General features: G+C 44.1%; 1 protein-coding gene across 6 annotated transcripts in view; it reads left to right on the top strand.

Annotated features, from left to right (window-relative positions):
* Positions 1 to 278: 278 nt before the first annotated feature.
* KIAA1217 overlaps positions 279 to 20,420 on the top strand; it is a gene marked incomplete at both ends in the record, with an annotated part of 334,999 nt that continues 314,857 nt past the window's right edge. For all 6 annotated transcript variants that reach the window (XM_079700167.1, XM_079700164.1, XM_079700165.1 and 3 more), the window contains 2 exons: positions 279 to 348; positions 10,133 to 10,416. In XM_079700167.1, coding sequence (XP_079556293.1) covers positions 279 to 348; positions 10,133 to 10,416 — 354 coding nt within the window. The remainder of the gene's footprint in view (positions 349 to 10,132; positions 10,417 to 20,420) is intronic.

Raw genomic sequence — 20,420 nt, 5'->3', positions numbered from 1 at the left:
AGCCCGCGTTCCTCGGGGGCCCGGCCCGCGGGCGGGCGGACGGACGGACGGACGCGGGGACGCGCGCGCGGGGGGACGCGGGAGGCCCGGCGCTGGAATGCAGTTTTCCCCGGCGAGAGAGACTTTGTACCGGAGTGGAGAGTAGTTTGGGGTGGGGTTTCGCACCGTCCCCTCCTCCCCACCCCCGGGCCCCCTTCCAGGCGCTTTCTGGGAGCCTTTTCAGAACTGCGCTCTGAAGTTTAAAGACCAGCGAAGGGCCTGGGCCGTAGGCAGGGACAATGGAAGAAAATGAAAGCCAGAAATGTGAGCCGTGCCTTCCTTACTCAGCAGACAGCAGACAGATGCAGGGTAAGTAACAGGCTCATTCAAAGATGGAGTTACGGTTCCGCGTGTCCCTCGCCGCTGGCTGCTGCTTTTTAGAACTGTAGACCGGGCGCCTGGCACAGAAAAGGCGTATTTCTTGGGGTGGTGCGTTTCCCAAACTGAGTGGAGAGCTGTGAGCTGGACTTTATCTCTGGAAGGATTTGCTTAAGCAGCAAAAGAAGTGGCGGGGTGATGTCACGTTTGTAGCCCCGTAAGCCGTCAGTACGTGCTAGATCTGTAGGCAATGACAAATATATCACTAAAAGCAGCTTTTTATACTCACTGCTCCAGCCGTGGGAGAGAGGAGCTCTTTCTGGAAAGCTCTCTGTGGGACGGCAACACTTCCATTCATTGGTTGGGGGATTCCATGAGGCAAAGGCACGTTGGATGCAAGTTTTGTCGTATTTGAGAGTTAAATCGCAGAGTTTGGGCTGTTTTCTTTTCCAGATCGGAACATCAGGGGAGCACTTGTCCAAGTGGGGGAGAGATGGAAAACTCGGTGAATCTTCTGTATGCTTTCATTCAAAAGATGGGAGCTGTTAGATAATTTTGGTAAATTTTCTCCGAGCAGTTTCCCTTTGTGTTTATAATAGACTTGTCTTTTCCGTAGGGAATTTCCAGAAGCTTATGTTGTTCGAAAGAAATTTTGCAGTGGGGTTGGGTTGCAGTGGAGAAAGGACTCCTTTTCTGTGCAGTGTCTGACGTCTGTGATTCCAGAGCCTACCCTGCAGTATCATACAGGCAGCATGTTCGGACACCAAATAGTCGAGAAGCCCCCAGCCCCCAGCCTACCCCAGGTTCATCCGGGGGCCAGTTAGTAACGGTGTTTGCGGGGCTGCTGTGATGTGCGTGGGAGAAGCAACTGCACAGGGTGAAAGGTATGTGTTTTTTAAAAAGGCAAAAGGGAAGTAACAAATGACTCATCCGCACCGAAAATGCAAAACTAAGCCAGACAGAAGAAAATGCAATTAGAAGAGATAGACACACACACACTCCCACCCCGCCCCCAGTGAAATGCAGGAAACCTTAAGACCAGTAAACCGTGGAGACTCCCAGTCGCATAGCCATCCACTAGCCGGCTGTGGTTGTGCTTCCAAAGCACCACGCTCTCCTCAGTGGGGCTCCCTCGCCTCCCTTTCTCTCCCCATTTTGATAGACAGGATCCTACAGCAGGAATGCAACCTCTGGGCTTCTGCTGAAATAAAAATACTCATAATCTAGAGGGGCAACAAGAGTGGGACCGATTTAAGAAAGGACTTTCAAACAACCGTAGCCATTCGAAGATACTTCAGAGGCTGGAGACCGTCAGACTGAGTGTGATCACTTTCTTTCTTCATTCATTCAATGAATATTGAGCATCTGTTACTTGGGAGTTACTGTTTTAGCTGCTGGGGATACAGCAATGACCAAAATAGACTAAAAACACTTGCCTTCATTGAATTTTTATTCTGAGGGCCAAGTTTGGGGGGAAGGGCAGTGGTGGAGCTAGACAATGAACAAATAAGGAAAAGAGATGGCATTTTAGGTGGCAGGGTTACCAGATTTGGCAAAGAAAAATACAGAATGCTCAGTTCAATTTGAATTTCACATAAACGGCAAATAATTTTTTAGTATAAGTATATCCCATGCAGTATTCGGGACATACTTAGGCTAAAAATTATTCGTTATCTATCTGAAATTCAAATTTAGCTGGGCATCTTTTATTTTAGCTAGTAACTCTGTTAGGTGGAGATAAGGCCGTGGGGAAAAATAAGGCAGGGAAAGGGAGGGTTGAGTGTGGGGAGCGGGCAGGGGGTGAACCCATAGTAAGGTCATTAGGGAGAACGTCACTGCTGTGATATTTGAACAAACATCCGAAAGAAGGAAGAACATTTTCAAAGAACAGAGTGGGGAAAGGACGGGAAGAAAAGAGGTTAAGAGATCATTCTAGGCCATATCAGGTAGGGCCTGTGAGAGTGTAGTAAGGACTTGGGCTTCTGTTTCAAGGGAGGTGGGAGCTGCCGGCAGGTCTGAGTGGTCTCATAAAGGGTAGATCCTGGGTGTGCTGTACTGAGAACCACCCCAGTGGGAGTGGGGGAGGGCAGGGAGCCCAGTTGGGAGGCTTCCACAGTAAACCAGGCCCTAGCTTGGACCAGCGGCTAGGGTAGTAGAGTATTGAGGATGAAACCAAATTTGCCAAGGGATTGGATATGGGGTGTCAGAGAGACGGAGGAGTCAGAGATGAGTTCAGAACTTTTGGTCTGTGCCTTTGGGGAGTTGCCATTTACCTAAATGGGAAAGTGTTTGAGAGGAGGAGCTGAGAGGGTGTTTAATGGCCTGGAAGTGGGTGGAGAGCAGAAAACCTTTTGGATATGGTAGGATCGAGAGGCTTATCAGGCATCCAAGTGGACATGTTGATTGCGATTTGGATATGCATGGCTGGAATTGAGGAGAGGGGACCGGGGATTGTGAAAGCTGGACTAGGATTGGGTCCATGTGCAGAAGGAAAGGTCCCAGAGATGCGCCCCAGGGCACACCAGCATTTAGAGGTCAGGGAGGCTGGAAGGGGTGTCTGGAGAGATTGTGAAAGGGAGCTAAGAATCCCGGTTAGATTTCTAAGATCCGGTTGAGTCCTGGGTGCAAATGGTGCTGTGAAGGAGAGTGGCCTCATCTCCCGTTCTTTGATGCGCGAGAGGCCCACGCAAGGGAGGCCGGGCCTCTGATGCCCGCATCACCCGAGATACCACACGCCCGTTCCTATGCTTGCACACTTGATCGTATTTGGCATCGTAATGCCGGTGACAGTGTGGTGTTCGGGGGCAGAGAGCATACCTTCTTTGTCTTCACATCCCCAGCACCTAACTGAGCACCAGGCATGAGACGGCGATCAAGAAATTGGCGCTGAACAGAAGGCTAATTATACCACCCCAGGGCTTTGAGTTTATCAATCTACAATAGATAAGGATCCCTTGGGTGATCATGTAACTTGTTCAAACCGAGACAGTTTTGAGAGTGAAAGGGGGGAATGCTATAAATAATTTCGCTGGGACGACAGTTGTAACCCAGAACTGTTTGGCAAACTGGGCGCATATGGTCACCTCGAGAATAGCTCTTATAACTGAGGGTCCCAGGGCTAAATCGTCAGCTAGTGAGTAATAACAGTGTGAAAGGGTACTTGCAAATGCAGAGAGGTGCTTAGTAATTAGCGGTTGAATTTGAATCTAACCGTATCACACTTCTTTTGAAGGCCCTGGACTCCTCAGAGGGGTCCTCGGGGTTCCTGGGGATGCCTGTCCACCCACAGCGGCCCTGAGGCGACTGCTTTTGCTCTGGCCCCAAAGGTCTTGAAACCTCCTGTGCAAGTGAAGTGCAGTCAGCCACCTGCCTACCTCTACCACCCCTGATTCTCCTGTGTCTTAAGATACTAGTATTTACTATGGTGGTAATGATTTCACAATATATAAGTGTATCAATTCAATACATTGTACACCTCAAACTCAGACAAGGTTATAGGTCAATTATATCTCAATGAAGCTGGAAAAAAAAATAGTATTGGGAGCTCCACAGAATGCAAGCTTGGGGAGTCCCAGACATTTTGGTCTCTGCTCCGGTCTCCTCTAAAATTGCCCCATCAGTTTCTGTCTCTTATCCTGCTTTACTCTTCAGAGTACTTATCACTGTGTGACATTTATATACACATTATCTGTTCGTTGTCTGTCCCCCTAATTATAATGTGGGTCCTCTCTGAGGGAAGGGAATTAAGTCTATCTAGATCGCCATTTCACTACACTTCCTAACTCCTTTCAGTGTTTGGAGCAGTCGCTCAATAAATATTTGCAAAAAATGAATCAATCAATTAATTAGCAAACCAACCTTTGAGACAAGAATGCTTTCCTGGGTAGGGGAGGGGCTGTTGCTATTTTGTCTAAAATCTCTACCAGAAACCTCTTTTTTAAAAAATTTTGTAAGGTTTTTAGAGGAATGTACATAATGATCTGGTTTCAGCTGTAATTTCTGTGCCAATTTGTCTCTGGTGGTGATCTTTATGATATTAACAAGAGAGCTGCAAACTGAGGAATCCTGTGGGCCCCTAACAGAATATGTGATACATAGGAGTCAGATAACCTGATTGCCAGTAATGTCTGTGGCTTAGCATAATCAAGGTTAATTTTTTTGAACGCAGTGGAATGTGGACTCTTGGCCGAGTGGATCTGCTGGGTGGTTTACCTCCAGACCACCCTGGGGCCTAGGTTCCTTCTGTCTAGTTATGACGCCATTCCCCAGGCTCTGGGAGGCTTCTGCTGGAGCTTTTGCATTTAACCGGCCAAAGGGGAAAGAGAAAGGGCACGGAAGATTATTCAGGAGGTCAGGGGCCAGGACTACAGGTGGCCCACATCACTTCTGCCCACATTGCATTGACCGGGATTAGAACAAGGCCCCAGCTAGATGAAGGGGACTGGAAAATGCACTTTTCTTCTGTGTGCACAGGAGGATATTATGGTTTGAATACATGGACAAACAAAATGTGGCTGCTGCCATGGTAGATCCAGATAGATTGTACAGCGGGTCAAAGCTGCAACTCCCCGCCATGTGCCGATGCAAGAGAGCATCCCGGCACAATTGAAGAAGTGACACCTTAGAGACAGCTGACCAGCAGCCACTGTGAAGCAGTGGGGGACTCCTTCCCTAGGAGGCCAGGGCCTGCCTAATCTGACCTAGGAATACAATGTCAGGCAAGCCATCAGCCCTGTTCCTGGCTCTCAGGTAGCAGGCAGGCGTGGGATGCCTAAATGATGCCAGGTCCAGATCCCGTTCTGCAGGTCAGCCGACCCAGCCCAGGCAACCCGAGGCGGGGGCCAAGAAGCCAGTCTCGGCAGCCCCCGCAGTCTCCCGCCTGCAGGATGATTTGCTGTGTGGGTGTCTACCTTTGGATGACCCATCTTCCATAATCCTCCGCCTCCCCGGCATACCTGGTACATACCTGCCCCTCCCCATGTCCCCACTTTCTACTTTTCCTTTCCAGAAGTCTCCATCCCAGCCAGGAGGCCCTTTGAAACTCAGAAGAGTCTCCCCCTGGCACTTCTGCCCTCTTGATCCCCACCCACTCCTGCTTGGGAAAGGTTGGAGGGGCCATTCTCCACTGGAAGCTCCTGTCTTGCTCTTGGCCCTGCTGGAAACGAGCTGCCGGAGGGATGGCTCTGGGCTGGGGAGGTGCAGGGAGGGAAAACCGGAAGCCTTGTCTCCAGGCTCCAGCTTCATTATTTATTTGACACCGATTCCCAGAATAGCAAACAGCTCGACACACCCAGACTTAAATGTGAGCACCAAAGTGCACTCCAGGCAAGGGTTAGCACTGTGTTTCTGTTACCACGCCTTGGACAGCATGTCCACGTGGATGGTGAGGAATTGACGGGCCTTGAGATCTCTGACTCCGCGCTGTGGAATCGTGACTCCACACCCTCTGCTGCTCCCCTTTGTTTCCTCCTCGGCTGAAAGATCCCATTCTCCCCAGATGACCGGAACGGGAGAGCAGTCTCCTCTCCCTCGGGCATGGGAGTCGGTAGCTTCCAAGAACTGAGTCTCACGGTGGGAAAGGCTCCAGTGACAGGGAGGCTTCGTGCGCGAACAGCGTTGGGTTGTTATGGGTGCCGTGAAAGTGGAGCAGGGGCCTGGTGGGGACCCGTGAGCAGATGGGGCCCAGAGCTGAGTGAGGGGCAGGCCGGCGAGGCCGGGGAGGGAGTGGGCGCCCAGGGCACTTAGGTGTCTGCCGGGGGCAGTGCACTGGTGCCGTTTCGCTGCTGTCCTCCACCTCGCCTTAAACCTCCGTAAGCACCTGGAGACATTTTAGAAGAATCCACAAGACAGAAAAAATAGAGAAGTAACCTAAGATTGACGTGACCTTCTTAGTGGGCAGTGTTAAGAAGGGTGGGGGTTGGAGGGTCGCAGAGCTGGGGGCTGCTCAGAAGTGGATGTTGACGGACGGATGGACTCTGAACTCCAGCTCCGCCCCTCCCCGCTCCTTTCCCAGTTTATCTCAAAGAACGTGCAAAACTCTTTTCAGTCTCCAAGGGATTGCTGTTCTGGCTGTTTTGACCCCTTCTGAGGATCCTGAGATGAAACAGAATAGTTCTTGTGAGTCTGTGTGGCAAAACAAGGCCGAATGGAACTTTCTGTCCTTGTTGGTAGTTGAAGAACAGGAGTGTTTATCCTTATGGGTGGATGTGGATATTTGTGTGTTATGTCCAGGTGAAGAAATCACCTTCCCAGCGATTCCATCCTGCTAATTAATCTAGCTGTCCTGGATGACTTTTAAAATATATTATTTTCATGATGTCAAAAGTAATCAAGGGCATTTCCTGCCGGTCCAGTGGTTAGGACTCTGTGCTTCCAATGCACGGGGCACAGGTTCAGTCCCTGGTTGGGGAACTAAGATCCCACAAGCTGTGCGGTACGGTCAAAAAAAAAAAAAAAGAAAAGAAAAGAAAAAGAAAGTAATCATAAAAAATCCATTTGGAAGTCAGCTGTGTTATATCACGTATATAACAATTTTGGCTAATACAAAACTCACATGCACACACTCACTCAAAAAGATAAGGCTGAACCTCTTCAGATTGCCCACATATTTACCAACCTGAGATACGGCCTTTTCTGCACCTGGCTTTATCCCGTAGATCCTGTTACCTCTGTGTTGTTAGAGAAGAAACCACAAATAAGGTAGCCGTCACGTGAGCCCATATAATGAGAAGGTAAACTAAGTGAATGGAATTGTAGTTCATCTCCCAATATCTTTTTTTTTTTTCCAACCCAAAGGTCTTTATGGGATGCTTACTAATGATTAGCATGGGCTGGGTGCTAAGGGAAATTCCAAAGAAACACATGCATGAAAGCTCATAATAAACAGTCAAGTTCTCTTCTCACAATTTTCTTATTGATCCTGCAGTATCAATAGCACAGGTAATGTTATTGAACTCTCCATTTTGCAGGTAGGAAATCAAGACAGACAGACACCAGACGGCTAGGCTAAAACCACATGTAGAGTAGGCAGTGGAACAGGGCCTAGTACTCAGGGCTTCTATGTAATTCCTACCGCCATCCCCTTCCCTGTTGAAAAAATACTTCACTCAATAATTGCGTAACTTGAGGTGCTCCCATGTTCAAGGTGATTTTCAGTGGAAGACTCTTCTCATCATTTGAAGAAAAAGGGAACAATTTCCACCCATTCTTCCAGATTTCAATTCCATTATTTCAGGAGTGATTTGAGCCTCCCTGGTTTCATACTGAGTCCCAGAGCCTTTTTATGTATTTGGTTTTTTCAATGTCTTTTAATCCAATAGTTCTATCTTCTCCCCCTTCTAAACGTACAGCTGAAACGAATGAAAAGGAGAATGAACTAATTGGGCTATGTTTTTCCTTCCCTTTCCTCATCAGTATCTGATGGAGATGCTGTAATTAGCCAGGTAATGAGAAGTGAAGGGTAAATGAGAAGAATTATTCCCAGAACACACATCTAGGGGTGAAAAAGCAGAGCAGGACAAAGAGCCAAAGATGACAGTATTTTCTGTGCCGAACCAAGGGTGTCGTACCTACGGTTCTAGACGCAAGCATTTCTAGGTAAAGAAGAGGGAAACTGTATTGGTGTCATTGCCTCTGGAGGAGCTAGTTTATGTGTAAACTCTGGACACGTGTTGGTCTATATCACTGGTGTCAAGATTTAGTTCTCTGAGGCTCTATCCTAGAACTCTTAAATATTAGGTGTATTTTCTGTACTTAATTTTTAAAGATAAATAATTAGCAAATACACTCTTAAATTGGAAACATTTTAAAAAAATAATTTAGAGTATATTTATAATAAAAAAATTTTAAAAATTTTAAAAATGGGACTTCCCTGGCAGTCCAGTGGTTAAGACTCTGTGCTTCAAAGGCAGGGGACGTGGGTTCAGTCCCTGGTCAGGGACCTAGGATCCCACATGCTGTGTGGCGTGGCACAGCCAAAAAATAATTTAAAAATTAACAAATAGAGAGTATTTAAAAGATTTAAATTTGCATATCTAATACCAGTTCAACCATGCTTATTTTAATAATGAAGACAGTGAGGCTGAGAGAGGTCCCATCGTTTGTCCTCAGTCTAGGATTAAAGGCAGGACTCCTGAGACCCAGCCCTGTGCTTTTCCAGGGAATTCAGTGGACAAGGATACCTTACTCTGCCTGCGTCTGTGTTACTGTATATGAACTGCTCTCCATGAAGAGAACTTGCAAGCTTCTGAAGTACTTCAGAATGCTTATTACTTCTCTTCCTATTCTGTTTTTTGTTCTGTTTTTTTTTTATTTTTTTATTTTTTAAGACGTAACTCCTGGGACTTCCCTGGTGGCGCAGTGGTTAAGAATCCTCCTGCCATTGTAGGGAACATGGTTCGAGCCCTGGTCCAGGAAGATCCCACATGCCGCGGAGCAACTAGGCCCGTGCACCACAACTACTGAGCCTGCGCTCTAGAGCCTGTAAGCCACAACTACTGAGCCCGCGTGCCACAACTACTGAAGCCCGTGTGCCTAGAGCCCGTGCTCCGCAACAAGAGAAGCCACCGCAATGAGAAGCCTGCACACTGCAGCGAAGAGTAGCCCCCAGTCGCCACAACTACAGAAAGCCCACACGCAGCAACGAAGACCCAACACAGCCATAAATAAATAAATAAATAAATAAATAATAAATTCATTAAAAAAAAAAAAAAGGAAGTAACTCCTCTTTCTCAGTTAACTGGAATATTCAAACCTGACACTCCATTTGCCATCTACTGAGAATGAGTGGAGATTCCCTATGCATGGTCCTTGCCAGCCTCAGTTGCTCAGTTCTAAGTAGGAATCACTTGTTCCTACCTGGCCAGCTCAGAGGCCAGGCATCTGGGTCAAGACCTTCAAAATGCACCATCTCTCTTCCCTTTTCATTGAGTATTTCAGATAAAGTCTGTTTCAAGTAAAACATGTCTAAGCCTTTACATCTCCTTGATTATTACCTGTAATAATATTCTTCTGCTTGCTTGGTTTGTGATAACAGGGAGAAATTGAATTTTCAAGTGGTTCACATGTCCATGATGATAACGGCTATTTTTGGTCTTGGAGATAAAACAAATGTTTTAGAAACCACCTTCAGATTATAAAAATATAAAAAATCCTGTTACCAGGATGAAACTGTGTTTAAAAATAAAGAAATAGGGCTTCCCTGGTGACGCAGTGGTTGAGAGTCCGCCTGCCGATGCAGGGGACACGGGTTCGTGCCCCGGTCTGGGAGGATCCCACATGCCGCGGAGTGGCTGGGCCTGTGAGCCATGGCCGCTGAGCCTGTGCGTCCGGAGCCTGTGCTCCGCAACGAGAGAGGCCACAGCAGTGAGAGGCCCACATACCACAAAAAAAAAAAAAAAAAGAAAGAAATAATCAAAATCACGGAAGTTAACTTTTCTGTAATTACAGATGAAGGTGAAGGGTAACCCAAATTGCCTGCAAACTAGTCCGACCAGGGGTTCTCATTTTGAATAACCTCAGGGAAGGAGTCAGAAATTGTAGAGTTTTTGCCACAGCATCTTGATTTCTAAGATGCAGTTTTGCACGTTTCTTTCGCTTGTTGACTTGCTCCCCTTCTTGCCACACACACACACACACACACGTGCACACACACACACACAAATGTGCTAAGTTGCATTCATGTTTTAACAGCCGCCACAAATGCTCTTGGGGCTCTGTAAATGAGATTTCTAGTGTGAAATCATTAATTGTGAGCTGTATCTTTTTTGTTTTTCAGAACAAGGAAAGAGCAATCTGCAGGTAGCATCCTTAGAAGATGCAGAATGTCGCAGAACCAAGGAACGCCTTTCTAATGGAAACAGTCGTGTTTCAGCTTCCAAATCTTCCCGAAACATCCCAAGGAGACACACTCTAGGTGGACCTCGAAGTTCCAAAGAAATACTGGGAATGCAGACATCAGAGATGGATCGTAAGAGAGAAGCTTTCCTAGAACATCTAAAGCAGAAATACCCGCATCATGCCACAGCCATCATGGGCCACCAGGAGAGGCTGAGAGACCAGGTACAAATATGCTGTCATTTCACTCTGCAGAGCTCATTCTTTTTTTTTTTTTTCTTTCTTTTTCTTCCACTTTTATTGAGATATAATTGGTCTATGGCACTGTACATTTAAAGTATACAGCATGATGATTTGACTTACATTCATCACGAAATGATTAGCACAGAAAATTTAGTGAACATCTATCATCTCATTTAGATACAAAATGAAAGAAATAGAAAAACAATTTTTTTGCTTGTGATGAGAACTCTTAGGGTTTACTCTCTAAACAGCTTTCATATATAACCTACAACAGTGTTATTACATTTATCATGTTTACTTTACATCCCGAGTACTTATTTATTTTATGACTGGAAGTGTGTACCTTTTGACCACCTTCATCCGATTCCCCCTCCCCGTGCAAAGCTCATTCTTTAATGAACATGAGGGAAAGTAAAGACCTTCAGTTTAAAGGGGAAACAAATAGTTGAGTGGATTGTGCCCACTGTTGCGTTGTCCCAGATCTCTTTGGGGGTTATGGGAAGGAGGCAGATTGGTTTGACCTGACGGCTCAGCCCTCTTTACCAGCAACAGTAAGAGAACCGGAGGTGAGAGAAGAGAGACCCGGAGAGTATGCAGTTCCCCTAAAAGAGCGTCCCAGCTTCAACCACAAATACATGTAAAGTGCAGGCAATGCACGGGTATCACTTGACTGAGTAAAGCACGGGACCAACTAATGTGTACCCCGATAGCACTGAGTTCTGGGCACAGTGAATGAATGAATACATGCATACATACGTACATAGATTTTTCAGGCTAAAACAGAGCATGCAAAGGGGTAGACTTGTGATAAACCCCTTTTCCTTAAAAAGCTGACATTAGGGTTTTGTTTTCTGCTCTTTTTTCTTTTCTAATCGGAGATGTTTTCCTTTTGCACGCTTGGCTTTCTGCTGTCATCAGCTACCTGTTTTCTCAGGTTATCTTGACAGCCACACAGATATCACCCGACTGTGGCTCGGGATGTTTTTGTTTCTTGGCTGTGTATAGTTACTTTTTAGCAGACAGAGTGGGTTTGGGGTTACAGGAGATGGGGGGCCACCCTCCTCTGTACCCCTCACAGATGGGCGTCTCCATCTGCGGATGGAGACCGTGGTAACAGACGCAGAGCACACTTAGCCATCGGGCTGGTCGGGACAAGGGCAGGCTGTTATTGATTTCGACACTAATCGAAACTAGTAGAGAGACAGGTAGCGAGACAAGCCCTGTGTTTTAAGTCTGCTCTCTTGCCACTTAGTTACAAAAGCGATGTCTAACTCGGCTTTTGATCGTCCGTGGAAATGGAGATTGGCACCAGCCTGAGTAATTTAAATCTATACTTTATCCTCAATCTCCTGTGCCCCTTTAAATGGAAGTTTCTCTTCTATGAAATCTTCATCAGAGTGCCTAAAAATGTGAAATAAGCCTCATGAACTGTATGTTGAAAAGTTCACATTCCCAAGAGGCAGTGGGCCCAGAAGAAGAGAAACAAAAGAAGAATCCGGGCTGATGTAGAGATGAGCAGATTAATTCTTCAGTAAATAAGAAAAGGATGGCCATCTTCATTTCAAGCATATATAGAAAATACCCCTATTTTCTTTTATTTCTATTTATTTATTTTTAAAATTTATCTCCCCATCCCAGTTTTACTGAGATATAGTTGACATATAACAAAAATACCTCTATTTTCTATTGATAGTTGGACACTGTCCATTTAATTAATGGAGTTTGTGCCTCTCTCTGTGTCATAATATGTGAAGCATCATACTTTATCCAGTGCTCTTCAGATTGAGGAAACTCAGGACAGTTACGGTTATACAACTTGCTAAAGAAAAGTTGGAATTTGAATCCAGTTATGTCTAAATCCTTGTTTATTCCACTGTTCTATTAGTTGAAAATCATTGCGTATAGAGCAGATAGTATGGTCTATGTATGAGGTGTAAGGGACCTGTGTGTGTGTGTGTGTGAGTGTGTGTGTGTGTCTGTGTGTGTGTATGAGAGAGAGAGAGAGAGACAGAGAGCGAGAGAAAGAGACTATAGGGGACAGCGATCTGGGTGAAGGAGGCTAGAGAGTTGATTTGTGTTGAGTGAGCAAGGCAAATGTATATTTTTGAAGTTAAAATGTATTATTTTGCAGAGAAATTAGTCTGTCAAAAATGGTAAATTTTCCATTTAAAATTTTTTTCAATTGCTGTAACTGTTATTATTTGTGATGTCATAATTGTCGCTACTACCATGATGATGATGGCTTTGGATAAAGTTATTATGTGGGGAACCTAAAAATAACCAGAAGGTTGTAAAGGGCGATGGTGTCAAAAGACAGAGAGTAATGAATGTGGCTGAGTGGCCTCAAGCTCCAATCTCCTGTCACTTGCATCTCCGCCATGATGTAGTCTGGCCACGGCTGGTCAGTTGCCCCTTCGTTGGGTAATTTGAGATGAATTCTTGTGTATTCCAAGCTGACTATCCAAAAGGGGAAAGGTTGTGATGTGTGGATCTGTGTGTACGTTTTTCCTTCTGCTGCTGTGTTGCAAAGGAACCTTAATCAGCACTGTAAACATTAGAGAGAAGCTTAGTTGACGACTTAGGAAATTCCTATAGACAGCACTTCACCTTCTGTCTTTTTCATTCTTTTTCTCCTACCGCCCATTTCCTCTTTCCTGTCCTCTTCTCCACAGCACACTTTGTTCCTCCCTGACCTTCTGACAATGGATTATTCCAGGCTTCCTTTACAGAAAGATCACGTGACCGGCCATAAGGAGGAATGCACATATCACAAGTCTGATGCACTTTCCAGATATGGAGTTTCTAAACACCACATAGTCTTCTGGTGGCTGTTTTCTTGGTTGCTTCCCAGAAAAGTGGCCTTAGTGAGGAGTGCCAGTGAGAGAAGTCAAGGATAACGTGACGAAAATGCTGTATCCAGTACTATACGTGAAATATCTCGGTGCTAAGGGAATTCAGGTTCTAATGCCTTGGTATCAAACATCAGGAGAATCAGAGCACGCCTTATGTTTTGAAATATGAATTCAAACACTTGGAAGATTCCTGGTTGAAAACTTATACTGGAGACTTTGAAAATAAGTCAGTCAAGAATTTTCTTCAGTCTAAATTATTGAAAAGCACAAAGGTTTCCTTTACTCTCTTCTACTATCTTTAAAAAAATGCAGATGACAGTATTGCGTGATAGAGCTTATCTGCATAATAGTAGACGGAATCTTTATTGACTCCCCAGCATACTCATGTCTTTTCCTGTGAGGCAGTCAGGCTGTGAAGCTGCATCATCTGGCAGCAAAAAGGCTTGGCTCTGGGGTCAGGCAGGACTGGGTTGGAATCCAGTCTCCACCATATGCTCGTTGTATGATTTGGAGCTAATGACTTAATCTTTCTGTTTCAGTTACCTCATTTGTCAAGGGAAGATAATACCTATATCACAGAGTATTGAGAAAGAAAATGATGGATTCTCTTTCTGTTTCAGTGGCAGCTCTTAGCATTACAGTATTCTGATTTGTGATGTCCAGAAGAAGAGCCTCGGAGGCTCTTATTTTCAAATTAGTGTTTAAAGTCATTTCACTTCTTTATCAACACATATTTGAGTACCTGAAGGAGTTAATTTTTCCCATTGTCAGAGCACAGTTTTGTTATATTTCTGAAATTCGCTTGTATTTTTCCTTCATTAGAAGCTTCCAATTTGGATTTCTTTCACTTATTCATCCCATATATATTTAATTGGTACCTACCATGGAAAAGGCATTGTGAGAAATACAGACAAAGAGGCATGGCCCCTGCCTTCAAGTCAGTAAAAGATATAAGGCATTCACATACAGAGACTAATCTTTCCAGATCCAGCCTAAATGTCACACCTGCTGAGCTGGTCATAGCATCTTGCAGTACCTGTATTGTAGCATCTCATCATGCCTTTATTGTGCTTTTACTTATGTTTCTTCTCCCATCTAAAATATGCTTTTGGAGCAAGAACTTTGTCTGAATCACCTCTGTAAAGCCAGCATTTATGGGAGCACACAACTGAAATTAGGCATGATTAATTTTTGTTGAATGAATAAATGAATGAGTGAATATTTCCAATACGATTAGAATGTGATAGGTACCATTTGTTTGGTACAGATAGCAGTGGGGAATCCAGGGGTAAAGAGATTGATGACAGTTTGGTCAGTCAGAAGGGACTGAGGCTAAGAAGCTAAGGAAGGCTAAACAATTTCCCTCAAGTCAAGAAGCCAGCAGGTCAGCCAGGGTCTGAATTTCCCAAGTCTGTGGTCTCTCCACTTGTTATTGACCTTGGTGTTTGCTTCCTCTGCCTTTCATTTTTCTAAAGTTTTGATAACAAATTATGTAGCTCACAGTGGGTCAGGCAATAGAGACATTCATTCCATTGCCATTTCTTTAGAAAGAGAAATCTTACTCAATTCCCGAGCATATGAGATAACCATAGAAAATAGATTCCAGTATATATTTTACCTTTACAGGAAGTTACTTTTTTGAAATAGCTCTGAGTTCAGAAAGGTCTGTAGTTCAGCCATCTCTCTCGGTCATCGTCACTGTGTGACTCTACAGTTTGGAAATGCTCTTCTTTCATGTCTTTTCTAGTGAAGAAACAGATGTCCAACTGGCCTCTCTCCTACAGAAGCCAGCTGTCCACTCCTAGTCTCAGAAACCCTTCCGAAAATAAATTTTCAGTCCTTATTCCTAGTTACACACAGAATTTCTATTTAACTAACTAGGTATATAGTATTCTACAGAATATTAGTTTATGTGTATTCTTATATCTAATGTGGTCAAATCTTTGGAGGAAAGAGGAACATAGTCGGCCCTCCGTATCTGCGGGTTTCACATCCTTGGATTCAACCAACCACAGATAGAAAATATTGGGAAAGAAAAATTCCAGAAAGCTCCAAAAAGCAAAACTTGAATTTGCTGAGCTCTGGCAACTACTTCTATAGCCTCTGCATTATGTTTACAACTATTTATATAACATTCTATTGTATTAGGTATTACGTGACCTAGATGATTTATAGTATATGGGAGGATGTACATAGGTTATATGCTAATACTATGCCATTTTATGTAAGGAACTTGAGCATCTTTGGATTTTGGTATCCGAGGGGGGTCCTGGATCCAATCCCCCATGGCTCCCAGGGACCACTGTACATTTTAACTTAAAAGTCTAATGTGTTCTTCCATTTAGTACAAAGAGTGAGAGAACTATAAAGGTTATTTTCCTTTAACGTGAACATTGTGGAGGGTTAAAATAAGGAGATAAGCACATGAACAATGACAGTATCTGAAATGGGGTTCATAAGTCCAGGAGGCGTTTTGTCTGACCTGTTGCTGTCTCTGAGTGCCCCTCAGGTCTCCCTAGTGTCTCTCTTGTGTGTCCATGTGGAAATGGCACTAGAGCTGTTTTCTCCGTGCCTGGTGAGTGGGGCACCACTTCCACTGTCTACTGTATGTAGTCCAGCATATCTGGAGCCTGCATGTAATTACGCTGCCAGCTGTGGAAGTGAAGATAAGGAAGATATCTATCAGTCTGTTTACTCAGAACCATCTCAAGTTCTAGTTCAGGCTAGTCTTTTTTTTTTTTTTTTTTTTTTTTTTGCGGTAAGTGGGCCTCTCACTGCTGTGGCCCCTCCCGTTGTGGAGCACAGGCTCCGGATGCGCAGGCTCAGCGGCCATGGCTCACGGGCCCAGCCGCTCCGCGGCATGTGGGATCCTCCCAGACCAGGGCACAAACCCGTGTCCCCTGCATCGGCAGGCGGACTCTCAACCACTGTGCCACCAGGGAAGCCCCATGCTAGTCTTTTAAACAGCCTCTAAAGAACTTTATCCATTAGTGAAGAGCTGTACTATGGAACTTGGAACAAGAGTTTCAAGTTCAAGCTCAACATTATCCCTTCCTCCACTATGGAAGACAGTATGGAGTTTCCTTAAAAAACTGAAAATAGAGCTACCATATGATCCAGCAATCCCACTCCTGGGCATACATAGGAAAAGACAAAAACTCTAATTTGAAAAGATAAATGCACCCCAATGTTCATAGCAGCACTGTTTACAATAGCTAAGGCATGGAAACAACCAGAGTGCCCATCAACAGTCACTTGGTTTAAGATGTGGTATATATATGCAATGGAATATTACTCAGCCATAAAGAAGAATGAAACAATGCCATTTGCAGCAATATGGATGGACCTAGAGATTATCATACTAAGTGAAGTAAGTCAGAGAGAGAAAGGCAAATATCATGTGAATCACTTATATGTGGAATCTAAAAAATAATACAAATGAATCTATATACAAAACAGAAACAGACTCACAGACATAGAAAACAAACTTTTGTTTACCAAAGGAGAAAGGGAGGAGAGGAGGGATAAGTTAGGAGTATGGGATTAACAGATACAAGCTACTGTACGTAAAATAGATAAGCAACAAGGATTTACTGTATAGCACAGGGAACTATATTCAATATCTTGTAATAACCTATAATGGAAAATAATCTGAAAAAACATATATATAACTGAATCACTTTGCTGTACACCAGATACTAACACAATATTGTAAATCAACTCTACATCAATTAAAAAATAAACATCCATTCCTTTGACTGACATCTCCTTTTCAGATGGTATATAACTGATTTTGTCAAGAATCATGAAAATCACACAGTTAAAGACAGAAGACAAGAGAAGTCTTAACTGCCTTTGAATCAGAAGAGCAGGTATTAAGAAGTGAGCACTGTTGGGGCTTCCCTGGTGACACAGTGGTTGAGAGTCCGCCTGCCGACGCAGGGGACAGGGCTTTGTGCCCCGGTCCGGGAAGATCCCGCATGCCGCGGAGCGGCTGGGCCCGTGAGCCATGGCCGCTGAGCCTGTGCGTCCAGAGCCTGTGCTCCACAACGGGAGGCCACAGCAGTGAGAGGCCCGCGGACCGCAAAAAAAAAAAAAAAAAGAGAGAAGTGAACACTGTTTCCAGGTAGTAGAATGAAGGCATTCTTACTCCTGTTCCTTAGTAACTCACTGAGAACAATTAAGGGTATCAACAATGGAAAGAAAGAGGGGGAAAAAACCCCAAAAAGCCTCCGTCTTGCAAAAAACAAGGAAATTATAAGGACCTATGGAATGTTTCTGTGACGTATACACAGAATGTAGAAAGTGAAATAGTTTTTAAAAAGGAAAGTTTGCTACCAACAATTTATATGATCTTGACCTTACCTTCAGTAGAGGAAGCTTTCTGGATGAAAAGCCAAGTTCATAGATGAGAGGAGGCAGTGTTACCAGATCAAAATACTGCCAGTCGCAGGGAGCCTGTGATTTCAAGGGCTGTGCTGTGTGCCTCCCAGTTGAAGAATGAGGGTAACACGATTTTAGGGCAAAGCAAGTAACATATTATTGTGGGGAAGGCGTTTGATGTCACAGATCACAGACGAGGGTGCAGGTTACCTCTGCTGACTTCTCCCCCTTGCATGCTAGCTTTCAGTAGCTGGCTGGCCCCATTCAAATGGGAGTTATAAAGAGAAAGGAGCCAAGAGGAGAGGTATACCTTACAACTGACGTGTTAATCAGGATGGTCTTGATTATGCTGCGTAACAAGTAAACCCTGTAGGTTTTTTGTGATATGACACAAGGACGTTTTATTTCTCATGCACACAAAGTCAGTTATTTGCACACCTCTCCAGAGAAGCTGTCCTTGCAATGACTTTGTGATTCAGGCTATATCCATGGTGTGGTGATGCCATCTTAACACATGGATTCCAAGTCACCATGACAGGGAAAGAGAGAGCCAGTGGTTCTGCACAGCCTCTTAAAGATGTTGGCCCAGAAGTGGCATCTGTCACTTCCCTTCACCACAGCATCTTGGTTCTAGCACCTACAGGGATATTTGGTTTATGCAGATTTTGGCTGTGGAATTTAGTTTAAGAAAGAAATCCTCCCCCACCCCCATTTCCTTATATTAGCTTTCCCAAATGTAATGAATGGTTTTATCTGCTTTGTTGTACATAACACTTTATGCCTATCTGTACACTAGCATCAATCACATTTATATGTAATATAAATATATTAACATATATTTACATCTGCATGTAATGGCACCTTTTTTCATTGAATTATAGTTGATGTACTATATATATATATTTTTTGTTTGTTTTTTATAAATTTATTTTATTTATTTATTTTTGGCTGCATTGGGTCTTCGTTGCTGCACACATGCTTTCTCTAGTTGCAGCGAGCCAGGGCTAACTCTTCATTGCAGTGCATGGGCTTCTCATTGTGGTGGCATCTCTTGTTGCGGAGCACAGGCTCTAGGTGCACGGGCTTCAGTAGTTGTGGCTTGTGGGCTCTAGAGTGCAGGCTCAGTAGTTGTGGCACACGGGCCCAGTTGCTCCACAGCATGTGGGATCTTCCCACACCAGGGATTGAACCTGTGTCCCCTTCATTGGCAGGCGGATTCTTAACCACTGCGCCACCAGGGAAGTCCCCTATATATATTTTTTGGCCGCACTGCATGGCTTTCGGAATCTTAGTTCCCTGATCAGGGATCCAACCCTTACCCCCTGCAGTGGAAGCATGGAGTCCTAACCACTGGACTGCCAGGAAAGTCCCGATGTACAGTATTATATGTTACAGGTGTACAAGATAGTGAGTCACAATTTTTAAAGGTTATACTCCATTTATGGTTATTATAAAATATTGGCTGTATTCCCTGTGTTGTACAGTATATCCTTGTAGCTTTTTTTATCCATAATGGTTTGTCTCTCTTAATCCCCATATAATGACATCTTTAGACTTGTTTTTGATGAATTTAATTGTGTCATAGCAGAACTTCCATCACATTGGATCATGCCTCATGCCATGGATTTCAGGCTCTCAGTTTATACCTTGGGGATAGATGTAGTCCCTCCGTCATGTATGAAAAGCTCCAAATTAATCAAATTTTTGTCTATCCCATATGTCTTAACCCTGATCAACCCAGATATGTGAAGTGTTCAAAATTCACAAATATGCATTGATATTCATGGATCAATGTATCAGCAAAGCCTGGAAGGGAAGGCTAATGGGAACTAAAGATACACTAAGACCATAGACGGAGTGGAGGGCTTGGGATCTGGTAAAAGGCTAACATTGTAGGGGGATAGGTTTTATACAATTATACATGTTTTGTAAATAAATAGATAAACAAATGAAAAGCTTGTAAGTTATAGTAAAGGAGATAGACCCCCAGCTAAGAATTTCCTCTTTCGAGCTATTACTTTATTCTAATCCAAAGTGGAAGATGACGGTAGAATAGCCATGTTTAGCATCAGAAACATATTTAGCTGTTTAAACTAATGACCGAATTGGGGTTTACAGACCAATTTCTTGCCTAAATCTTAAGGGAAAGGGAAACAACTTCTTAGCAGTTAAGAAATCTAATACAGTGTATGCAGAGCAAATAATAATACCAAGTCAAAACAGGAAGAGGGAAGAAATACCCTTACACAGACTGCCATGCACGTAGAGAATCTTAGTTCAATGTTCAGTTTTTCTTTAGCACTGTTTTCTCAGCTGTTATTTATCGTGGTGGAAAAGTGGAGAAGACCTACAAGGACTACATATTATTGGCAGCCACCAAAATTGTGACTCTGTTGCTCTTTACACATATAAGTATAGTCCATCCTCCCCCAAACCCAATGGGGTAGGCACTGTTTATTATGAACTTTACTTAACAGAATGGCACAGAGCAGTTAGATCCTGCCCAAAGTGACACAGCAGGTAGGCAGCAGCACCAGGACTTAATCTTATTACCTGGGTTTGGGAGCCTTGCTCTTACCCTCCAGATTATCCCATCTTTCTGATCGGTGACAGAATCTAAAGATACTCCAAAACGTTGAAGAAATAAGGAAGGACTGGAATGGGGGAGCAGTTTGCCCAGCATCAATATGTAAGAAATTTAGTGGTGATCCCAGAATGGCTGAAGTACCAGCCTCTTGGGGAAGAAAAGGA

This window comes from Hyperoodon ampullatus, assembly GCF_949752795.1.
Source record: "Hyperoodon ampullatus genome assembly, chromosome: 3".
Taxonomy (NCBI): Eukaryota; Metazoa; Chordata; class Mammalia; order Artiodactyla; family Ziphiidae; genus Hyperoodon; species Hyperoodon ampullatus.
The sequence above is the reverse complement of the archived record's forward strand: the minus strand, read 5'-3'. Positions and strand labels throughout refer to the sequence as shown.